Raw genomic sequence first — 18,753 nt, forward strand, 5'->3', positions numbered from 1 at the left:
ATGGAATTGAACCTTGGGCATTGGAGACTGTCCCATTAGCCTACATGTACTTAGGTAGTGTAACAGGAAACCACATTAACTCGCCTAAGGCGAGTTTCTGCCAGAATCGGGGCTGACGTAAGCTACCCGGGCAATTCTGCGCTAGGTTACCCGGGAAGAAAATAAGCCACCTGGGCGCTACCCGGGCAGCCACATCTTAGTGTTTGCGTTCCGGGCAACGTCAACATAATTCCAACGCGCCCTCCTTCCTACAAAAACCAACCAGAATCGTTAGCCAACCAGGAAGGTTGTCCTCACATCGACTGACACTTTCCATTCAACTTTGCGCGCAACCTGGAATATGGCTGGATCCAGGTCCACACCAGACTCGGGCACATCCGGGGAGTCTCAGGCATCCGAGCCAGATGTGGCTGAGCAGGAGATGGATGATACTGAGCACTCAGATGAATCAGAATCTGATGAAGCCGATGATTTCCTCGATATCGAAGCTGAAGAGTCCGGCGATGATCGGAGCGACCATTCGGAAGATTACCCCGAATGGCTATTCCCCCATTTTTGCCGCCTGCCTATCGAGCTTCGTCACCGTATCTGGGACTACTTCGACCCAGCTATGAGAGCGCCTGCTCGAATTTTCAACTTTTTCGTCGTGGAGAATCAGCGAGGACCCGATGAAGCGTGGGAGGGCCCTGTGCTGGAACAACAAACTGCCGCTGCCCGAGCAGTGCTCGCAGTTCACCGAGAAAGCCGCGCCATGGCCCTGAGATTCTATCCTGATGAGGCATTCTTCCGCGGCAAATTTGGTGTTCTCAGGTGTAACAAAGCCAGAGACATCGTACGATTATCCAGTCGCCGCGGCAATCTTGTCGATATGCACAGCGCTTCCCGCATTGGCCTGCTTGCCGGATTTCAGCACTTGGCCCTGGATACTCCCTCTGATGGATTTCTGGACATGCCAAGTGATTATCCCGACGTGCTTGCAGCAATGCCAGATGCACGCATGTTTTACCTTTGCAAGGATGCCAGCCAAATGTTGGCGAGTTCGCTGAAGTGGTGCACTTGGGATACAGCGTACAGGTTCTACATTCAAACAGAGGAAACACCGGGCGTTGGTGAAGATCTGGAGTACCTGTTCTGCTGGCCGAAGCCTGAGATTGAGGGCCGATCAGATTCGAGCGTTCCCCAGGATGAAGAAAACGGAGGGGAAACAGAACCTACTGGTGAAGACCCGGCAGTCATTAACTTGGAGAACGGTAAAAAACTCGTGGAGATGATACAATTCGAATTTGAGTCCGGCGTTAGTCGATACAAGAAAATCAAGGAAGCAACTCTTGCGGCTGGGGAGTTTGATGATAACTATTCGAGCTCTTCTGACGGCGAGTCGGATCTCGGTACCGAGATTAACGAGTACGAAAGCGAGGGTATCGATGACGCTACAATAGATGAGGAAGGTGAAAGTGAGAGTGAGGATGACTTGGCTGTCCAGCGATCTTCACCTGTTGATGAGGAGTCTACGTTTGGTGGCTTTTCCCCACTGCAGCAAGATAATGACCAATCAAGTATGGCCAAGCTCTCCAGCCTAGAGCCGGAGTCTCCAGACGAGGCGCCAGCTCCCAACAGGACCAAACAATCCGGACGGTATGTTGTCAGCGACTCTGAAGATGAAGACCAAGACCCTCCGCCAAACGTGCAACCGCGCAGAGCGGGCCGCCGTGTTGTTACCGATTCCGAAGATGAGGATGAGCGCGCCAACCTGAAAGAGCCGAGCCGTCCTTCTACTCGCCGCTCCCAAGTCAGGTCTCGGGTCCCGGATGAATCATCCGAGACTGATGAGGGTGATGAGGAGTCCTCGGAAGAGTCTCAAGATGAAGATGATGAGGACGAATCCTCTGAGGAAGAAGAGCAACCCAAGAAACTATCGTTGGCAGAGAGACTGCAGCTGTTCCGCTCCGAGGTACCCGCCGAGCAGGCCAGAGAATCTGACTCAGAGGTGGACGAGTTCAACGACGATCAGGAAGAATTTGAGCCTGAAGAAGCGTATGGCGGCGCATTTGAGGACGATGAAGAAGGTGATGTTCCTTCCGAACATGACGAGCTCGTGATGGATCCCGATAAAGAGGGGTCGGGGGAGGACGACAACGAGTGGTGAAACTCTGGGTTTCTAATATGATGTTTGGGCGAGCGTTGTGGCTGCTGGCTTCTGAATTAGTTTAGTGTTTTATGTGCTAATTGGCACCAGAAGGTTTGCCATGTTCACTTCCCTGGAGCAGGATACACTATTCTGAGGCTGCTTTTCAAACTGCGTAGTGTCTGCATCAACCACAGATGCATGTGCCATACTATGGTAGCCATGTAAACGGCAAACTACCGGCCTGTCCGGGGTCAACGTTGGGCGCCCTTGTTCTGGAAGGATTTTAGTTGACTTGCACCACGAAAATCGTCCCTTCGTAAACGCAGCGTTTCCATGGGACACTTTCTCCTGTGCCAGATACATCGGAGCACAATTGAATTTCCAAGGAGATTCTATAAATTGCTGCCAGGTTTCTTTATTTTGACTGACCGGGGTATCTAATAATCAAATCCATTTTTAATACAATCCGTCGCGATACACGGAAATCAAATAGCCGAACGCGCGGTGAACCATCACTGCCTCCCAAAGAGCTCTGTCGGTCTAGGTCAGAGCCTATCCTCTATTTTCTGCTCTGGTGTAATATCTAGCCTCTTGGACCAGCCGGAAGACGTGGGTCGTTCGTCGGCGTCTGTCCGATCTACCACGACAACGGTTGTCTTGGTGATGGCGTGAGGCTGCAGATTCCTCCCCGATAGTATACTCTCTTCGCTTAGGTTATCGTCCAAATCGTGGCCGGATCTGTTGTGACGAGTCCCTATCTGCGTAGTCGTAATAGATCGCCCGTACTTGGAACCGGGTCCGGTACCAGGGCCGTAGGTGCGGAGATTGTAGCCGTCTTTCTTGTTCGAAGACGTGTATCTGAGAGAGCTGTCAAGGATCCTCTTGAACATAGGCTTGAGACAAGGCAGGCAGGCGGCGACGATTCCGGTATTGAGTTCGGTCCTGAATTTAGTAGACGTTAATACTATGTTCGCTTTTTGGAACACAAATAAGAATATACTAACGAGATCCAAATCGTCAAGTTGGCTGAGTCCCAGAGAAAGTCGCCAGACTTGCCGTAATTCGAGATGTAAACAGCTTTGACAATCGCCGCCGCACAAGCACTGGATAGCAACTCATGTCAGCAATTGATGCCGATGTTCACTACTACAACGTGAGACTTACAAAACACCCAGGCCCATGATGCAGATGAGCGAGGCCTTCGTCCGAGAATTGATTTGTACATTCCAAAGCATGGGAATCGGGATTACGGCGAAAAACATGTCGGTAAGAATGTTGACAACTTTCCGAAAGTTAGCGACTTGAAAGAAATTGAGTTAGGGGGTGGGGATACCGACTTGAGTTCGCATAGCTGAGTCCCAGTGTGGTCTTAGTCGCCCAGCAGGTCGTCTTTACACTCGAGTCCCAGAGCACTGCAATGTTTTGGCATTGCAACATAAGTGTCATAAAACACATGAAAGTGTACGCCATCAGAAAGATCATTGTCCCTTGTAGAATCCGACGATACAGCTTATTGGGGGCGATTCGCAGAAGAAAAAACCCGACCGACAGCTTGACGAGAGGAATTGCCCACAAGTATATCGGTTGCGACACAAAGTTGAGCATGAGCCCGTACTTGTTCACCTCTGGATCAAGATACGCAGCATGGCGACCAGCGCCATACATGACTTGACCAACGACGATCCCGAAACCAGTAATGGAGAGGATCTTCAAAGGTTGTTAGTGATTGTGTTCAGGGGGAAAGAGCAGCAGAAAATGAACCATCATACCATCGATGCAATGATCATCCAGTCCTGTAGATGTTAGCAATCATACGATCAAGCAAGTATACAGCAGGATCGCCTTACATCGAGACCAAACATATGGACCATGCGTAGACGTACGAACACTCGGGCGCATACCGTGACCAATGCGATCGAAGTTACTGTGGCCACGGCTCCCAGAATGTCGGGTCCTCTGTGATCGTCTGGCTGGTCAGCCCCTGCCAAAATTAAGTTTGACATTTCTGCTGGGTAGATATTGGCACTGATCACGGGCAGATTCAGACAAGACTCTGGGGAAAAGTCAGAACGGGCTTCACTGCGTGTCGATCATTCCACATCAACAATCATATAAAGAAGACAGGGACCTTCTGTCGAAAGAAATCTTGGCGAACTCGAGAGACCTCTAACGCCCGCTGACACATGTTTCTGACGGTAATTGGTTCCATGATTTCCTCCGTCAGGGGTAACGTCACCACGGGTTCGTTTTCGGTAACCATTGACCGATATTGGGAAACGTGAAGCCACATGAATGACTAGCCAGCACTCTCCACTGGCCTTTTTTCCACTCATTTGGGTCGGTACGCCACGGTAACGATGCCCAGTTCAGTAAACGTAGTAGTGGAAAGTTGGATTAGGCCTGCATTGTGCCAATTTGCAAACAACTAAGCAAGGGTGATTGCATTGGTTTGAGAATAAATCTCCCCGTATCCAAGTTCGGCCCTCAGTAGTGTTCGGATAGAACCCAGCCAGGTTCCCGGGGCAAGGGTATACTGCATTGTCTACCCCCTTGTAGAAGCTCCTGGCAAATAGCGTGAAACTAATAATCGTCTAAGGAACACTGGTATGCTGCAGCTGAGCGGCGGTGCGGTGGAGCACAAGGAAGTAAGGTTCAGCTAGCGAGCTATACCCACTCAGCATCAGATCATGCCAATCCCAGAGCCTTGCAACAGCCACCGGAAATCCCCCGAGGAAGACGCCCGTATGTGTCGGGCTAAATGCCGAGTACCGTCTTGGAGGATGCCATGGGGGACATGCAGACCAAGGCTGGGAGACAGCCACGCGGAAGTGATGCAGCACATCACGCTACCACGTGCGTGCTGCAGACTTTCTATCGCTTATCTGCCACCTGAGCCTGAGCCACGCCACAAATGTGCTGAAAATTTCCGGGAGTACGTATGAACCCGATCCAGAAATAGACTTCATAAAGTTATGGGGCTGACGATCCGCGGGCCAACGGTGGCGCCATCGCTTGGTGTTGTATACTAACGCGAGTTGTTACTACATAACTTAGTATGGTTCACAGATAGCGCACGAACGGCGTGGGTCTGGCTCTTCATCCCTCTCCTGTGCCGCCGAAGTGCGCGAATTCGGAGGCCATCTCGATATCCGAGGTATTGCTGACTGGCGCGCACACTGCTGCTAAAGCGACCATGGGTCTACTGAGAAGCTGCGTATGCACGCACATGCTTGTGTTCAGCGTCCCAGCCCTGGCTGGAATATGCCAGCCAATCGTGGACGCACCCGCCATGCCGGGCCGCAAAACTATTGGCCGATGGTGGACAGGTCCTTGGCCACAACATGGGTGAGTTGCAGTTCTAGACTCGCCGTTATCTCCAATTGTCAAGGGTCGCCTATCACGCACTCTGGCGCCTTGTTGTCGTGTAGCAAGGCAGCCAGCAGCCTGCCAGTCGGGACCCGGCGGCGCACCGGGTCTCGGAGGACGTAACTGCTGGCCATTGGCTGCTCACTTCTCAATTTCTCACTTCTCACTGCTCTAAATTACTAGTCGCCCCTGGGAACCAGTGGAAGAAGCTTGAGAAGCCGGGGGGGGGAAGCCAGCAGTTGTGGGGCCGGGTCGCGTCCGGAACGCTGCTAATGCGGTGGGGAGGAGACCTTCAGGGTCTTCGCGAAATGGATTCCAGATAGAATTGCGGATAGCGTATGCAGCTTAATGCAACAGCCTTCCAAGATTTCTGGTGGATTATCGAATCATTCCGCTGCCCGAGCAGCGGGGGAGCCATGTCTGCAGGAGAAAAATTGAATTGCATCTCGGAGGCAGAACCAGGCAGGACTGTAGGCCCGCGACTAGTCAGTCTCGCCGTACAGCCGTACGAGCATAGCCGTGGGAATAGAAATCGGTAACAATGATCGGGCCATTGAGGGTCCCGATGCTTGGCTAGGCTAAGCTTGCCTTGCCTCTGTAGATCATACTTTAATACGGGAAGATCTGAACGAAGTTGTGCTCGTAGGATCTGCCAGTGCCAGTGGTCTCCTCTCTCTCTCGTCTCCCCAGCTCCCCGTTTTCGAACTTGATCAGCGTCGCCATGCACTTGTTCCGGCTAGTTCCCGCCCTTCTGCTCGGCGCAGCCTGGGCAGCTCCCGCCCAAGATGATACCTCGAGTGCACTGTCGCAGTTCCAAGCCCTGGCAAACAATGCCTCATCCACCGAGGCTGACGAGCTGGATGACCGTACTTCGACAAAGAGAGCCAACACTTGCACTCGTGACAACCTTGTTGTCCGCAGGCCATGGTATGATGCCGCCCCATTCAAACTAAAACGCCGACTTTCACAGATATACTGATGTGTATATGATAGGGGTTCGCTGAGTAAGAAGGACCGGAAAGCATACACTGATGCAGTCCTCTGCCTGCAGAAGCTGCCAGCCAAGACGCCCACTAGCCTGGTGCCAGGCGTGAGGTCTCGCTATGACGACTTTGTTGCTACGCATATCAACCAGACCCTGAACATTCACTACACTGGAAACTTTCTTTCGTGGCACCGCTGGTTCACTTGGCAATATGAACAGGCCCTGAGAAACGAGTGTGGCTACAAGGGATACCAGCCGTAAGTATTCACAGAAATTGTGTTTTGGGGTTGATACGTGGGGCAAGATGGCTGATAGTCTCATCTCTAGGTACTGGAACTGGGCCTTGTATGCCAAAGACCCTGCGTCGTCGCCAATTTTCGATGGAAGTGCCTACAGCATGGGCGGAAATGGTGCCTACATCCCTAACAAGGGACCCATCGCCTTGACCCTCGGCGACTATCCTGTCATCTATCTTCCAGCTGGCACCGGCGGCGGTTGCGTGACTTCCGGCCCTTTCAAGGACATGGTGGTGAACCTTGGCCCCGTGAGCATGCCTTTGAACAACGGCACCGTTCTGACTGGTACTGGTTTGGAGTACAACCCCAGATGCCTCAAGCGCGACGTCTCTGCCGCAGTCAACTCGGCATATGCCAACGCGACCTCAATCATCAACCTGATTACCCAGAACAACGACATTGCCGATTTCCAGATGAAGATGCAAGGTGTGCCAGGATCTGGCTCAATTGGTGTGCACGGCGGCGGACACTACACTGTCGGAGGAGACCCATCAGGTGATGTCTTTGTGAGCCCTGGCGAGCCTGTAAGTATCCAATCCCATCCGCCGAAGACCCCCATGATCCCATACTTCCGGACTCCTTCTCTGCGCATTGTTCGAGGTATCATGTACTGACTTGTTTATCACAGACCTTCTACCTACACCACGGAATGATTGACCTTGTGTGGTGGATCTGGCAACTACTCGACGAAAAGAACCGCCGCTTTGCTATTTCCGGTACCCAGACCTTCTTGAACCAGCCGCCAACCCCGGATGCCACTCTGGACGACATCGTTGACCTTGGATATGCCGGAGGAGGTCCTATTACGATACGTGAACTCATGAGCACAACCGACGGGCCTTTCTGCTACACTTACGGCCTATGAGCATTCACGAAACTGAAACTCGCTTCAGCGGACGACCATACCTGAAGTCAGTGCATGACGACCGATGTTTATGGTCGAGCACATTTGGATTCAAAATATACATCAATGTTAATCAACACAATAGACTAGAACTGTTAGACCAATTCAGTAATTCTTATATCGCCCAATGCCACGTCCTGGCTCCAGCTGTACGCGCGTTCAGAGTACTTCACGGCGGTATAGACCAAACTTGTGATAGTCATGGATTGAGGAGTAATACAATACAACAAACAGTAATCAATGTAACCTTCAATCCATGCAATCAACTCGGTAAAAAGCCGGCCGCCGGACTTACGCCATCCTGCGGACGCGAATCTTGGCTTTGATGTTACTCCGCCACTTCCTCACAGGATTTATATCCCTGTTGCGCTCAGGCAAAGACCTGGGGAAGCGCTGTGCCGCACATGCGATATCCAATCGTAGAATTTCTTCGCGCTGCGGTCAATTTCATCGACCAGAATTTGTAACAGGTAGAGCTTGGCGTGCAGCAGGACGAGAGATTGCAGATTAAAGCAACTTTGGTGTCAGCTGAAAGAAACGCTACCCCCCAAGCTCGACGGTTCGTGTGAACCTACGGCAACTCTAGTTAGTTCTTTTCCTGCAAATGTAGAGGGTTCCATCCGCTGAGTAATCCTTGACAGCACTACAGTGGTTATCGTGAGATTGGACAATTATATGCTGAGACTACCACGCGGTGGTCAAGCAGTACGACCTGATGGATACGTCAATTGGGCAGCCCGGTAATGGAGGCGCGGCGATCGCGTCGGCCGTGGTGACAACCACTATTGCATTTGCATCAGTGGCATTAAGGGTGTACACAAAAGTCAAGATTTCTCGGGAGAGTCTCGGCGGCGATGATTGTGAGTTGAACGCAAGGCTCCACTTGGCACTGATCTGACTGTGAGTTGCAGGTTTACTCTTGGTCGCGCTTTTGTTCCCCTTTGGTATGATGGGGCTCACTATCAAAGGTGCGTAGTATTGAGGTCTATGGCACAAAGAGCATGTAGGCCAGCAGCTAATAAGTACACATCCACAGCCGCCGAAGATGCTTTCGACAAGGGACTCATTTATATGTCTATTGTTGAACTCGAGGCGTATCTCAAAGTAATATAACATCCCCGACCGAGCCTCTACACGAACTGACTGGCAACGCAGCTGATGTTCGCGTCGGAGTTGATGTACACGGCTGGCATTGTATTTTCTAAGTTGGCTTTGCTCATGGCCTTCCTCCGATTATCGACGCGAAGATGGCATCGCGCCACTCTCTGGACTGTGTTTGCGTTCACGACCCAGTATGGTCTGGCCTACGAGCTCTTGACTGTTTTGAGATGCTTGCCGGTAGAAAACCACTGGGACCCTACACTAACAAACTCGGCATGCTTAAGCACGCTCACCGTTTCGTTGCTTTTCACCGGTATCAATCTGGGATTGGATATCGTCATAGTGATCCTCTCTATTCCGTTGACCTGGGCTCCGAGGTTGCCCCCGAGGGAAGAGATGCTGCTCTGTCCCACATATATCCTAGGAGCATTGTAAGTGCTTTCTGTAATGTGGTTTCACGTCCATTTACTTACGAGATCTCAAGAGTCCTCACTGCTGCTGGCTATCACGTATCCGGTCTTTTTGAATGGACCAGTTTTGGCATGTCCTCTGCAGTAGTGAAGTCACATTGGTCTTTCTTAGAGGTCAACGGCGCTATCATCTGCACCGCTGTCCTCGCTTTGAAGCCGTTTTTCATGCGCTATCTGCCGGCGGTGCTGGATCCCGAATACACACGGCAGAAGAACCTGGAGAGGAAAGCCGGCGAAGTCCCGGAACTAAACTCTAGCAATGTGTATGAAGCTGGTGGGATGGAACACCCACATGAACTGCCAGCAGAGCATGAGCACGTACATTGCCTGAGCGACGATAGGGCGACCCGCTTGGGACCAGTTATATATCATCCACAGGGGCGTTAGGGAACTCGGTATGAACCGGGAGGAGATCGAGGAATCTTCATGGGATAGATTGAATCATGGCTCGTCAAATGGAAATGTCAAATTCAAGTCGTGTTACGGTGCAATTGCGTGCCGAAGTATACAGATGTAGCCACGCAGGCAGTGCACCAGTCGACGTTGCATGCCAATGCTGGCATACATAAGTGTAACCATCTATCTGAGGTATACTTCGCTTGAAACATATATAGACAGGTTAGGTGATTGGCTAGAGGATATGGGTGATTCTCGCGACCCATCCGTCGGAGTGGTTAGAAGCGACTTATGCAGGAACCAAAAGATTAGCGGGGCACTTTGTCGGGTTTCGTCGGGATCGCCAGCTGCACGGCTGCGTCATTTCTCGGCTATCTAATCTATCACGATAATTACTGCTCGTGTACTGTAGAGCATGCAAATAAGTTAGCAAAGCACGGCCCGACGGCTGAGACTTGGAACAGCAGAGAAACGACCACAAGCAACGACACAATGGCTTCCAAGAGCAAGGCGCTGCAGTCGTTCCTCACAAGGGCGCGTCGCGTGCCCAGTGCCACTCCAGCATGCCAACAGAACCTTCGGGCTCGTTGCATCCATGCGACGCCTTCGCGGCGAACCGATGGCGTGTTCAGAGGGCTAACCGATGGTCGTTTGCCAACACCATGGATTGAAGCATTCAGGAAACAACAGGAAGGCCAAAGCACCCGCTCATCGGAGGGCAAACCACAGGAGCGGGACATGTCCCCGAAGAAAATGAGTGACAGCTACCATCGGGTAGTCCTACCTCTCGGCCAGGACCCTTGGCTCTCCGACACCTACATCAACTCCTCGGGACACATCAGGTATGGAGCTCGCTGTCACACAGTTCTTCTTGTCGTGAGGCGTTTCCCTAACGGCCTTGATGCAGACTAGGGACCATTTTCATGGATTTGGATGCTCTCTCGGGCATCATAGTCTACAAACACACCGGCCCGGGAGTCACGACCGTAACCGCCGCGCTCGATCGAATCACGATAGCACACCCTCTGACGGAAATATGCGATCTGGAATACAGTGGCCAGGTCACCTATGCCTCGGGAAGAAGCAGTGTAGAAATCACCTGCAAAGTGGCAAGGGCTCGACCTGAGGGCGAACCCAGCCGACCCGAGGACGTCCTCCTCACTTGCACTTTCACGATGGTCGCGCTGGATTCTGAGACCAAGAAGCCAGTCAATATCCCTGCCCTAGTATATACCACCCCTGAAGAGGAGCAGATATACAAGACGGGAGAGGCGAAATCATTGGCGAAGAAGAATGCGCGCAAGACATCACTGCTCGCGACCGAGCCGAATGATCCAGAGTCGGCCTTGATACACAAGATATGGCTCAAGCAGGTCCAGTACCACGATCCTAATGACAGCCTTCGCCAACCCGCAAATGTGGTGAGCATGGCGAAAACACAGCTATCGACGGCAGCTATCATGCAGCCGCAGTACAGAAACCGGCACCAGACCATGATCTTTGGAGGGTTTCACTTGAAGCAGACCTTTGAGCTGGCGTTCTGCTGTGCTGCTAACTTTGCGCATGCGCGTCCGACGTTCATCAGTGCAGACCCTTGCACGTTCCGAAACCCCGTGCCTGTGGGCAGTGTGCTCTACTTGACCGCAAGGGTAGCTTACACTGATCCGCCGCTGCTAGAGGAAGACGGGAGCGAGTCGCGGCAACAGGACTCAGAGAACCCAATGACAAGGGTCCACGTCCGTGTGGACAGCAAAGTCCGAGACGTCGAGCATGGAAACGCGAGACCGACGGGCCAGTTCAACTACACATTCTCCGTGCCCCGAGATATCAAGGTCATGCCGCACACATACCAGGAGATGATGATGTACGTCGACGCCCGCCGGCGAGTGAGGCTGGGAGACATCCAACACCGCCAGGAGAAGACGGACTCGGACAAGGAGCGCGCGCACCTGGCTGACGGTGCCAACCTGACCGAATAAGCCACCGTCGGGCCTGAAGGAAGGATGCACAGTAGTACAACAGAATACTGTATTAATGATAATATGCAACACGTTGCGTACTTTTGCGTGAGAGCCTGAATAATGGTAGAGCTCGTCTCCAGGCATTGAAACAGTTGACGTGGATGCCATGAGTCTGGACCTGTCAACCGGATTGCGTGTGCCACTGTTCCATGCTATCTATGCCTGCCCGCGCGCGCCAGGGATGCCCCACGTTGCAGCCCTACATACCAAATGACCCCGCCAGAGCTGATTCGGCCCTGGCTGCTTCGCGCTACAACCCAGCCAGAGGTGCCTTGACTCCAGACAACGTCTTCGTCTTCCTCAGTCATCAAGTCAGTCGTCGTCTTTCCAAATATAGAAGCGTACCTATATATCAACAGTCCACGAAGATGGAATATCCGGACGTACCAGAGCGGAATTCTCCCTCACCGCCACCTTCGCCGACCTTGGACCGGCCCGCCTCACCCGAGCTCCCGCTCACCATGACAGCCTCCGCGGTGCTTACGGCCTTGCCGCAGGATGCAAGTTCCGCCCTCGCCAGCGCCGGTGACTTTGAACAAGATAAGGTCGTTGTGCGCTTCAAGGCGGTCGGCTCGGCGCCCCAGCTGCAGCGAGAGGTCCGCAAGATCAGTGCGACGCAGAAATTCGAGGCTGTTGTATCGCACCTGCGCAAGGCACTGCGAGTTTCTCCTTCGGACGGCCTCTTTCTTTACGTGAACAGTGCCTTTGCTCCAGCACTGGATGAGATTGTCGGCAATCTTCATAGGGTGAGTCACGCTCCCATTCACTTTCCACCCATTGAGTGCAGGGCTTGAGGTTGACATACAACAGTGTTTCAAAGACTCAAGTGATCAACTTATTGTAGCCTATTCTATGACACCCGCCTTCGGATGATACACTTCTGTGTGTGCATACTCTCTAACGTCCAACTCCGAAGAACCGCAACAACGTATTCCCTTGGCAAATGGTATCCTACCAACTCCTGAAAATGCTAACAGTGACTTGCGTGCGACGAGCACCAGTTTTCCCGTGGATTTTACCTTCGCTTTTCACACCCTTCAAAACCAGGATGACTCGTTCTCTTCCGTTTTACGCTCGAGCTGCTCTTCAAAGGCCTCGAGCTCGTGTTGCGCGATCGGATATGTGTGCTCTGGGCCTGGATACTGTCGTGCCTTCACTTCAGTCTTATAGGACGTGATCGCACGCAGGGTCTCATCCCAGACATTCCCATACTGCTTGACAAATTTGGGGAGAAAACGTCCGGGTGGGAAGTTGCCAATCATGTCATTCTGGACAAGAACCTGGCCGGAACAACCATTCCCAGCACCGATACCGATGGTCGGAACCGACAATTTCTTGGTGATCAACGTCGCGACTTCTGCAGGAACAGCCTCCAGGACCATCGCAAATGCCCCAGCTTCTTGCACCGCAAATGCATCTTCGAGCACGCTCATCGCGCCGGATGAAGTTTTGCCTTGGACACGGAAGCCGCCGAGAGCGTTTTGACGTTGAGGAGTAAGGCCAATATGAGCCAAAACGGGGATTCCAGCGCTAGTGATCCTGCTAATGGTCGGGGCCATCTCCTTTCCGCCTTCGAGCTTGATGCCTTGGATACGGCCTTCCTTGACGAACCTAATGGCTGTCTCTAGAGCTTGTTCTGGTGAGATCTCGTATGAGCCCATGGGCAGATCTCCAACCTGGTAATCCATGAGCCTCCCTTTCTTGGCAAACGACAAGGGTTGAGACTTACTGTGAATGCCCCTTTCGTTGCACGGGCGACAGACCGACAATGGAGGAGCATCTCCTCCACAAGGACCTCGCTGGTATCCTCCATACCCATCGACACCATGGCCAGACTATCACCGACCAGGAGAATGTCCATGCCGGCGGCGTCGGCGACTGCTGCACTTGGGAAGTCGTGGGCAGTCATGACGGAAATGGGTTCATCCTTTTTGTACATAGATCGGATGGTACCAACCGTCACCTTCTTCCTCGGCGGGCCCGTGGGGGTGCCCATGGGAGAATGTGAGCTCCATCGCTGTTGAGTGAGTGACGACAGGAGAGGCTTGGCGGCACTCAAGGGGGCAGTTGATCGCGTGCCCCGGTATAAGGATAAGGCACACGACCTGAATAATGTCGCCGGCATTGTGGGAGAAATTGAAAAGGATAGGCGATGATGGTCTTTGCCAATTGCGAATCAAGTTCCTTGTTCTTCCCTACATGAGTTGCGAAAGAGAGAACTGACTCGCGACCATGACTGGGGCGTTTGGCGGTTTTTTATTCTTCGGTCATGATGGGATTTGCATGCGTAGAATTGAGTCTCACCACAGAATCTCTGGAGTTTCCCTCAGCCTGTGGCGTAAGGGGCTTGAGGGGCTGCGGTGGCCTAGGCTCGCCGCGGTACGTACCAGTAAACGTGCTGCTTTTTGACCGCTAAAGTCGCCGTGATCAGCGCAGGGGCCAGGGTGCGCCACAAAGCGTCCCAGGCGAACTCGCGCGGGACCGAGGTTGTAGAATGCGCCACGGGTCCAACGGTGCGCCGGCAGTCTGGGCCCTCACCTGTTGAGAAACGCCGGTTCAACACATGTAGTCGTTAAGAGCCAGACTTCGAACGAGGGTGATGCTGGATGTCGTCCTGAAACAGGGTTGTCTAGAGCCTCGTGCTGCTCATTCATTTCTTTAAACGCCAAGTCAATGCCTGTGCCAGGAAGTTCCTCAGCATGGGCCAGCCGGTGAAGTAGATAGAAACAGCTGCAGGGCCGCATGATTGCGCGCTGTCGTTTATTTACCTAACAGTGTGATACAGTAGAATCCAGCTTTTGCAGCATAGCTTTTCCGACTCAATGATTGTGGACGAAATGGATAGCGCGAACGAATTCCCGGCCATTGGTAGAAGCGCTTTTTCTTTCCATATAGCCGCTGAACGCAGTCCTAAACACGAAAATGCTCTGCATGTCGGACGGATTTTCTAGATGCGTCATTGCTCAGTTGTGAATCCTCCTAATGTCGTTTCCGAATCAGATATTTCCATACATAAAGATGCCTGATTTCGGTATTCACAAGTTGCCGAAGTCCATTACCCGGCGCTCTCACATACGGAGCTGAGTTAGGGCCGGGTAAGGCTAGCCATATTCGGTAATCTTTAATACCGAAAGACCGCTTACCTCCCGCCGATAAGAACGAGGCCGAGTGAGGTCCGGATTTACGAAAGTTTAATCTCTAAGTGAATGGGCTTCATTAGATCAGAGAACAGTGACCGACGAGGAGTATGTGGGAGCAGGCGGTCTTGGCCAATCTAGTATAAGTATGCGTATGCCCACATTCCAATCAACGGGAAATGCAACCATCCATCAAACACCCACTTGCCAATCCGTCCTTCGACCGTCACCATCAATCAATATCAAGAAGCAATAATGTCTCACGCAAAGAACGTTGCGATTGTCGGAGTAAGTCCAGGTATGCAAATATTGCCAAGTATAGCTATTAATCAGAAAACAGGCCACTGGCTCTGTCGGGCAGTTTATTGTGGCCGAGCTCCTCAAGGCCGGCAAGCACCAAGTAACGGCCATCACCCGCTTCGAGAGCAAGGCTGTTATCCCAGACGGAGTCAAGGTTGCAAAAGTCAACTATGATGACCATGAATCTCTAGTCGCTGCGCTTAGGGGACAGGAAGTCCTCATCATTACTATGAACGTCACCGCTCCCCCCGAATCACAGCTGAAGCTCATTGACGCTGCAGCGGAGGCTGGAGTGCCCTGGGTTCTTCCGAATGAATGGGGGTGCGATCAGACGAACGAACAACTGGCCAATGACATCTTTTTGGGACCCAACAGTCGTAAGGTCAGGGCACGAATCGAGGAGCTCGGCAAGAGCTCTTGGATCGGCATCGCTTCAAACTTCTGGTACGAGTTCTCTCTCGGAGGATCTGCTGACCGTTACGGCTTCGACTTCAATAACCGATCAGTGGTATTTTTTGATGACGGAAAGCAGCCAATCAACACGACCACCTGGCCCCAGTCCGGTTTGGCGGTGGCGAGGCTGCTGGCTTTGCCTATCAATGCCGATGATGGCAAGACTCCGGCGCTCTCAAACTTCAAGAACAAGTTTGTCTATGTCTCGTCTTTCTGTGTCAGCCAGAAGGATATGTTTGACTCTGTCTTGAGGGTCACGAACACGAAGGCGGAAGACTGGAAGATCACCCACGAGAACTCGCATGAGCGATACCAAAGTGCCGTGAAGGCGCTTCAACAGGGCGACAGGACTGGCTTTGGCAGGGCTATGTACACTCGCATGTTCTTCCCAGATGGCTCTGGGGCGTACGAGACCACCCACGGCTTGCAAAACGAAGCACTGGGACTACCAAAGGAGGACTTTGATGAGTTCACAAAGCGGGGCATCGACCGGGCAAAGGAAGGCCTTACTTACTAATGATGTTGAGGCAAGGCCCGGGGAGATTAGCGGGAAGTGGCTTGGTGCACCAGGATGACTCAGAAGATAGAAGGCCTTTGTATACACGAAACTTGGGGGTGGTGATTCGACGTGGCCGTGCCGGTAGGTATTTCACGACACCGCGCACGATCTGAGTTGATTTAGTGTTTAAATGAGTAAGCCAATGAAGTGTATGATTTTCCCATCTGCAATGTCTATGCACATTAGGTGTAACTGTACAGACTAAGCACCAATACGGTTTAATTACCTGATTGGCTTGAATAGGCTTGAGATATCGATCTCGGGATCCTTCAAAAACATTTCAACTTCCCTAGATAAACCCGGCTTACGCCCAAATAAGTCACGACTTCGGGGACCCAGCCCGCATGCACTATACATGTGTAACCGAATTCGGGAGTTCATCTGCCGTCGGTAGTGTGTACCCCAGATCTTGGCGATCGGGTTGTATAGCGTGAGCAATTGGCGTGTGATGTTCTCCAGGCTTGGCGTCAGGCTTTTGGAGGTTTGTGGTTGGGTGGGCCAGATTTGGTTGTTTCTGCTTTCAGCCGGGATCGTTCCAGAAGCTTGGCTCTGGCTTTGTGGTGGCTGGCTAAGGTATGACAATCTAAAGGGTCAATAGAGACGCGGGATCAAATGCTTGGAAGTCTTTCGGGTGGCTACTTGAGTGAATGCAGAGTAACAGAAAGGCCGAGGTACCACAAGGCCGAGTATTCCACCAACGACGTTGTGTTGTTGGTTGAAAGGTGTTCGCGCGGCATTGGATATAAATATTAGAAGGTACCTGTCAGCACTCAGGTCTGCAACCTACAGCCTTGCACACGACACTCACTTCACCATCTTGCACTCTTCGATCACTCACCATGAAGGCTTTCGTTGCTCTCGCCGCCGTCTTGGCGCCCCTTACTGAGGCGCACTACATCTTCAACCGTCTTATCGTCAACGGTGCATCTATTGGTGGCGAGTATGCCTATACACGCAAGAATAGCAACTCGTACAACCCAGCATTCACCAACGAGCTGATGAACTCAAATGACCTGCGGTGCAACAAAGGTGCTAAGGCCGGAGGCGTTCCAACCTACAGTGTAAAGGCCGGCGACAAGATCGGTTTCAAGCTCTGTAAGTGTAACCTTAAAGTGACTTCTCGATTTATTCGTGGCAGAATCATTTGATTTGTCAATAAATACTGTTTGCTAATTTCCACTTTCCCTGGCTAGTCAACAATGAGTTTATTGAGCACCCCGGCCCGGGCTTTGTCTACATTTCCAAGGCACCCGGCTCTGTCGCCGAGTATGACGGCTCAGGTGACTGGGTGAAGGTTATGGAGAATGGTCTATGCAACCCATCTTCCCCAGGCAATGACGGCTCGTGGTGCAGCTGGCAGAAAGACCGGCTTGAGTGGACCATCCAGAAGAACATCCCGGCGGGCGAGTACCTGGTGCGAGTCGAGCATATCGGTCTCCACGAGGCGCACCAAGGCAAGGCTCAATTCTACATCGAGTGCTTCCAGCTCAAAATCGAGAGCTCCGGCACCGGAACTCCCGGACCTGCGGTCAAGATCCCCGGCCTTTACAAGGCTTCAGACCCTGGCATCGCGTTCAACAAGTGGAACAACCCCAAGTCATACACCATGCCTGGACCCAAGATGTGGGATGGAAACTAGTGGTTACGTGTTAGATACCAGCCTCTATGTTTCTGAATTCTTATTGCTAGCATCCTACTCTACGGGCTGAACCATGCCGGGCAGCTACTTACAGAGCAGCCGAGCTTCAATTTAGAGACAAACCGTTGAGTCTGAAGCAACATTAAATATTAAATAATGACTTTCAGGTCACTAAACATCCATTCCTCCTAATATGCTGCGTGATTTGCTAGCCTATATTTTTAAGTACATGCCAGTTCTGAATGAGTTCTAGGGGCAACGTCGTAAGTCAACATTCAAAAGCCAGGGTACTTGACCACCCAAATTCCTCCGTACATTCAAACTTTTTCCCCAAGGAAACGTTATCTGCTAGTGGAATTTGTCCGTCAGCAATTCGATTAAGGGGAATATGTTGCTCCGTTGGTAATTATAGGATACATAGGGTCTTGAGGGGAACCCTTCTCATGACATGGACTCATACCTTCCGACATAGAAAGGCCTTAACAGCTACTGGTGTGATTATGTGGATAGATTGTTCATAGGAATTGGTAACGGGCCAGTTCTTGTGTATCCCTCCCGGTGGCGCCGAGTGTGAGAAGGTGATACCATTCCGTCTTGGACCGGAACAACTCAGATTGGACTCAACGCGGGGGAAGATACTTGAGGGGAGGGAAGAACAAAAAGAAGAAGAAAAAGTTTGAATACAGTAGGGCTCAACCCGAAATCGAATCGGGGTCACTTGCACCCAAAGCAAGTAGGATACCACTACCCCATTGAGCCTTGAGTTCTTGTTGGAAAATGGGCTTCAAAAACATACTATATGACGCCTGGTAGTGCGTACGGATGCGTGTGAGTCACCGGCGAGCGAACGCCGAGATGATGGAAACTCGGCGCAGTCGTCCAAATGGTTCATTCTTCTCATATATCACCTGTGCGTCTTGAGACTGACATAATCGTTGTCAGGGTTGTGTTGGGCTGATGTAATTCAATGGGAAGGGATTGGGAGGGGCTGATGGCCG

The 18,753-nt window shown here is 52.0% G+C and overlaps 9 protein-coding genes across 9 annotated transcripts; 7 read left to right on the forward strand and 2 right to left on the reverse strand.

The window, feature by feature from the left end:
- Positions 1–340: 340 nt before the first annotated feature.
- On the forward strand, positions 341–2,146 carry JN550_011084 (uncharacterized protein; the record flags this gene model as incomplete). The annotated part of the gene is made up of 1 exon (XM_049309411.1): positions 341–2,146. The coding sequence occupies one exon, from the start codon at positions 341–343 to the stop codon at positions 2,144–2,146; it is 1,806 nt and encodes a 601-aa protein (XP_049166884.1).
- Positions 2,147–2,673: 527 nt separating this feature from the next.
- JN550_011085 (uncharacterized protein) lies at positions 2,674–4,131 on the reverse strand (the record flags this gene model as incomplete). Its single annotated transcript, XM_049309412.1, has 6 exons — positions 2,674–3,070; positions 3,133–3,231; positions 3,293–3,410; positions 3,466–3,835; positions 3,898–3,921; positions 3,976–4,131. 6 exons carry the CDS (start codon positions 4,129–4,131, stop codon positions 2,674–2,676), a joined length of 1,164 nt encoding a protein of 387 aa, XP_049166885.1.
- Positions 4,132–6,215: 2,084 nt separating this feature from the next.
- Positions 6,216–7,640, forward strand: JN550_011086 (uncharacterized protein; the record flags this gene model as incomplete). The annotated part of the gene is made up of 4 exons (XM_049309413.1): positions 6,216–6,421; positions 6,488–6,736; positions 6,807–7,299; positions 7,404–7,640. The coding sequence occupies 4 exons, from the start codon at positions 6,216–6,218 to the stop codon at positions 7,638–7,640; spliced, it is 1,185 nt and encodes a 394-aa protein (XP_049166886.1).
- A 754-nt stretch (positions 7,641–8,394) lies between these two features.
- JN550_011087 (uncharacterized protein) lies at positions 8,395–9,637 on the forward strand (the record flags this gene model as incomplete). Its single annotated transcript, XM_049309414.1, has 5 exons — positions 8,395–8,539; positions 8,591–8,647; positions 8,716–8,783; positions 8,835–9,211; positions 9,265–9,637. 5 exons carry the CDS (start codon positions 8,395–8,397, stop codon positions 9,635–9,637), a joined length of 1,020 nt encoding a protein of 339 aa, XP_049166887.1.
- Positions 9,638–10,138: 501 nt separating this feature from the next.
- Positions 10,139–11,625, forward strand: JN550_011088 (uncharacterized protein; the record flags this gene model as incomplete). The annotated part of the gene is made up of 2 exons (XM_049309415.1): positions 10,139–10,488; positions 10,554–11,625. 2 exons carry the CDS (start codon positions 10,139–10,141, stop codon positions 11,623–11,625), a joined length of 1,422 nt encoding a protein of 473 aa, XP_049166888.1.
- Positions 11,626–12,035: 410 nt separating this feature from the next.
- Positions 12,036–12,540, forward strand: JN550_011089 (uncharacterized protein; the record flags this gene model as incomplete). The annotated part of the gene is made up of 2 exons (XM_049309416.1): positions 12,036–12,413; positions 12,478–12,540. 2 exons carry the CDS (start codon positions 12,036–12,038, stop codon positions 12,538–12,540), a joined length of 441 nt encoding a protein of 146 aa, XP_049166889.1.
- A 164-nt stretch (positions 12,541–12,704) lies between these two features.
- JN550_011090 (uncharacterized protein) lies at positions 12,705–13,792 on the reverse strand (the record flags this gene model as incomplete). Its single annotated transcript, XM_049309417.1, has 2 exons — positions 12,705–13,343; positions 13,397–13,792. 2 exons carry the CDS (start codon positions 13,790–13,792, stop codon positions 12,705–12,707), a joined length of 1,035 nt encoding a protein of 344 aa, XP_049166890.1.
- Positions 13,793–15,059: 1,267 nt separating this feature from the next.
- On the forward strand, positions 15,060–16,074 carry JN550_011091 (uncharacterized protein; the record flags this gene model as incomplete). Its single annotated transcript, XM_049309418.1, has 2 exons — positions 15,060–15,092; positions 15,145–16,074. 2 exons carry the CDS (start codon positions 15,060–15,062, stop codon positions 16,072–16,074), a joined length of 963 nt encoding a protein of 320 aa, XP_049166891.1.
- An 881-nt stretch (positions 16,075–16,955) lies between these two features.
- JN550_011092 (uncharacterized protein) lies at positions 16,956–17,755 on the forward strand (the record flags this gene model as incomplete). The annotated part of the gene is made up of 2 exons (XM_049309420.1): positions 16,956–17,211; positions 17,310–17,755. 2 exons carry the CDS (start codon positions 16,956–16,958, stop codon positions 17,753–17,755), a joined length of 702 nt encoding a protein of 233 aa, XP_049166892.1.
- Positions 17,756–18,753: the final 998 nt, after the last annotated feature.

This window comes from Neoarthrinium moseri (genome assembly GCF_022829205.1).
Source record: "Neoarthrinium moseri strain CBS 164.80 chromosome Unknown scaffold63_Wmoseri_CBS_16480, whole genome shotgun sequence".
NCBI classification, from domain to species: Eukaryota; Fungi; Ascomycota; class Sordariomycetes; order Amphisphaeriales; family Apiosporaceae; genus Neoarthrinium; species Neoarthrinium moseri.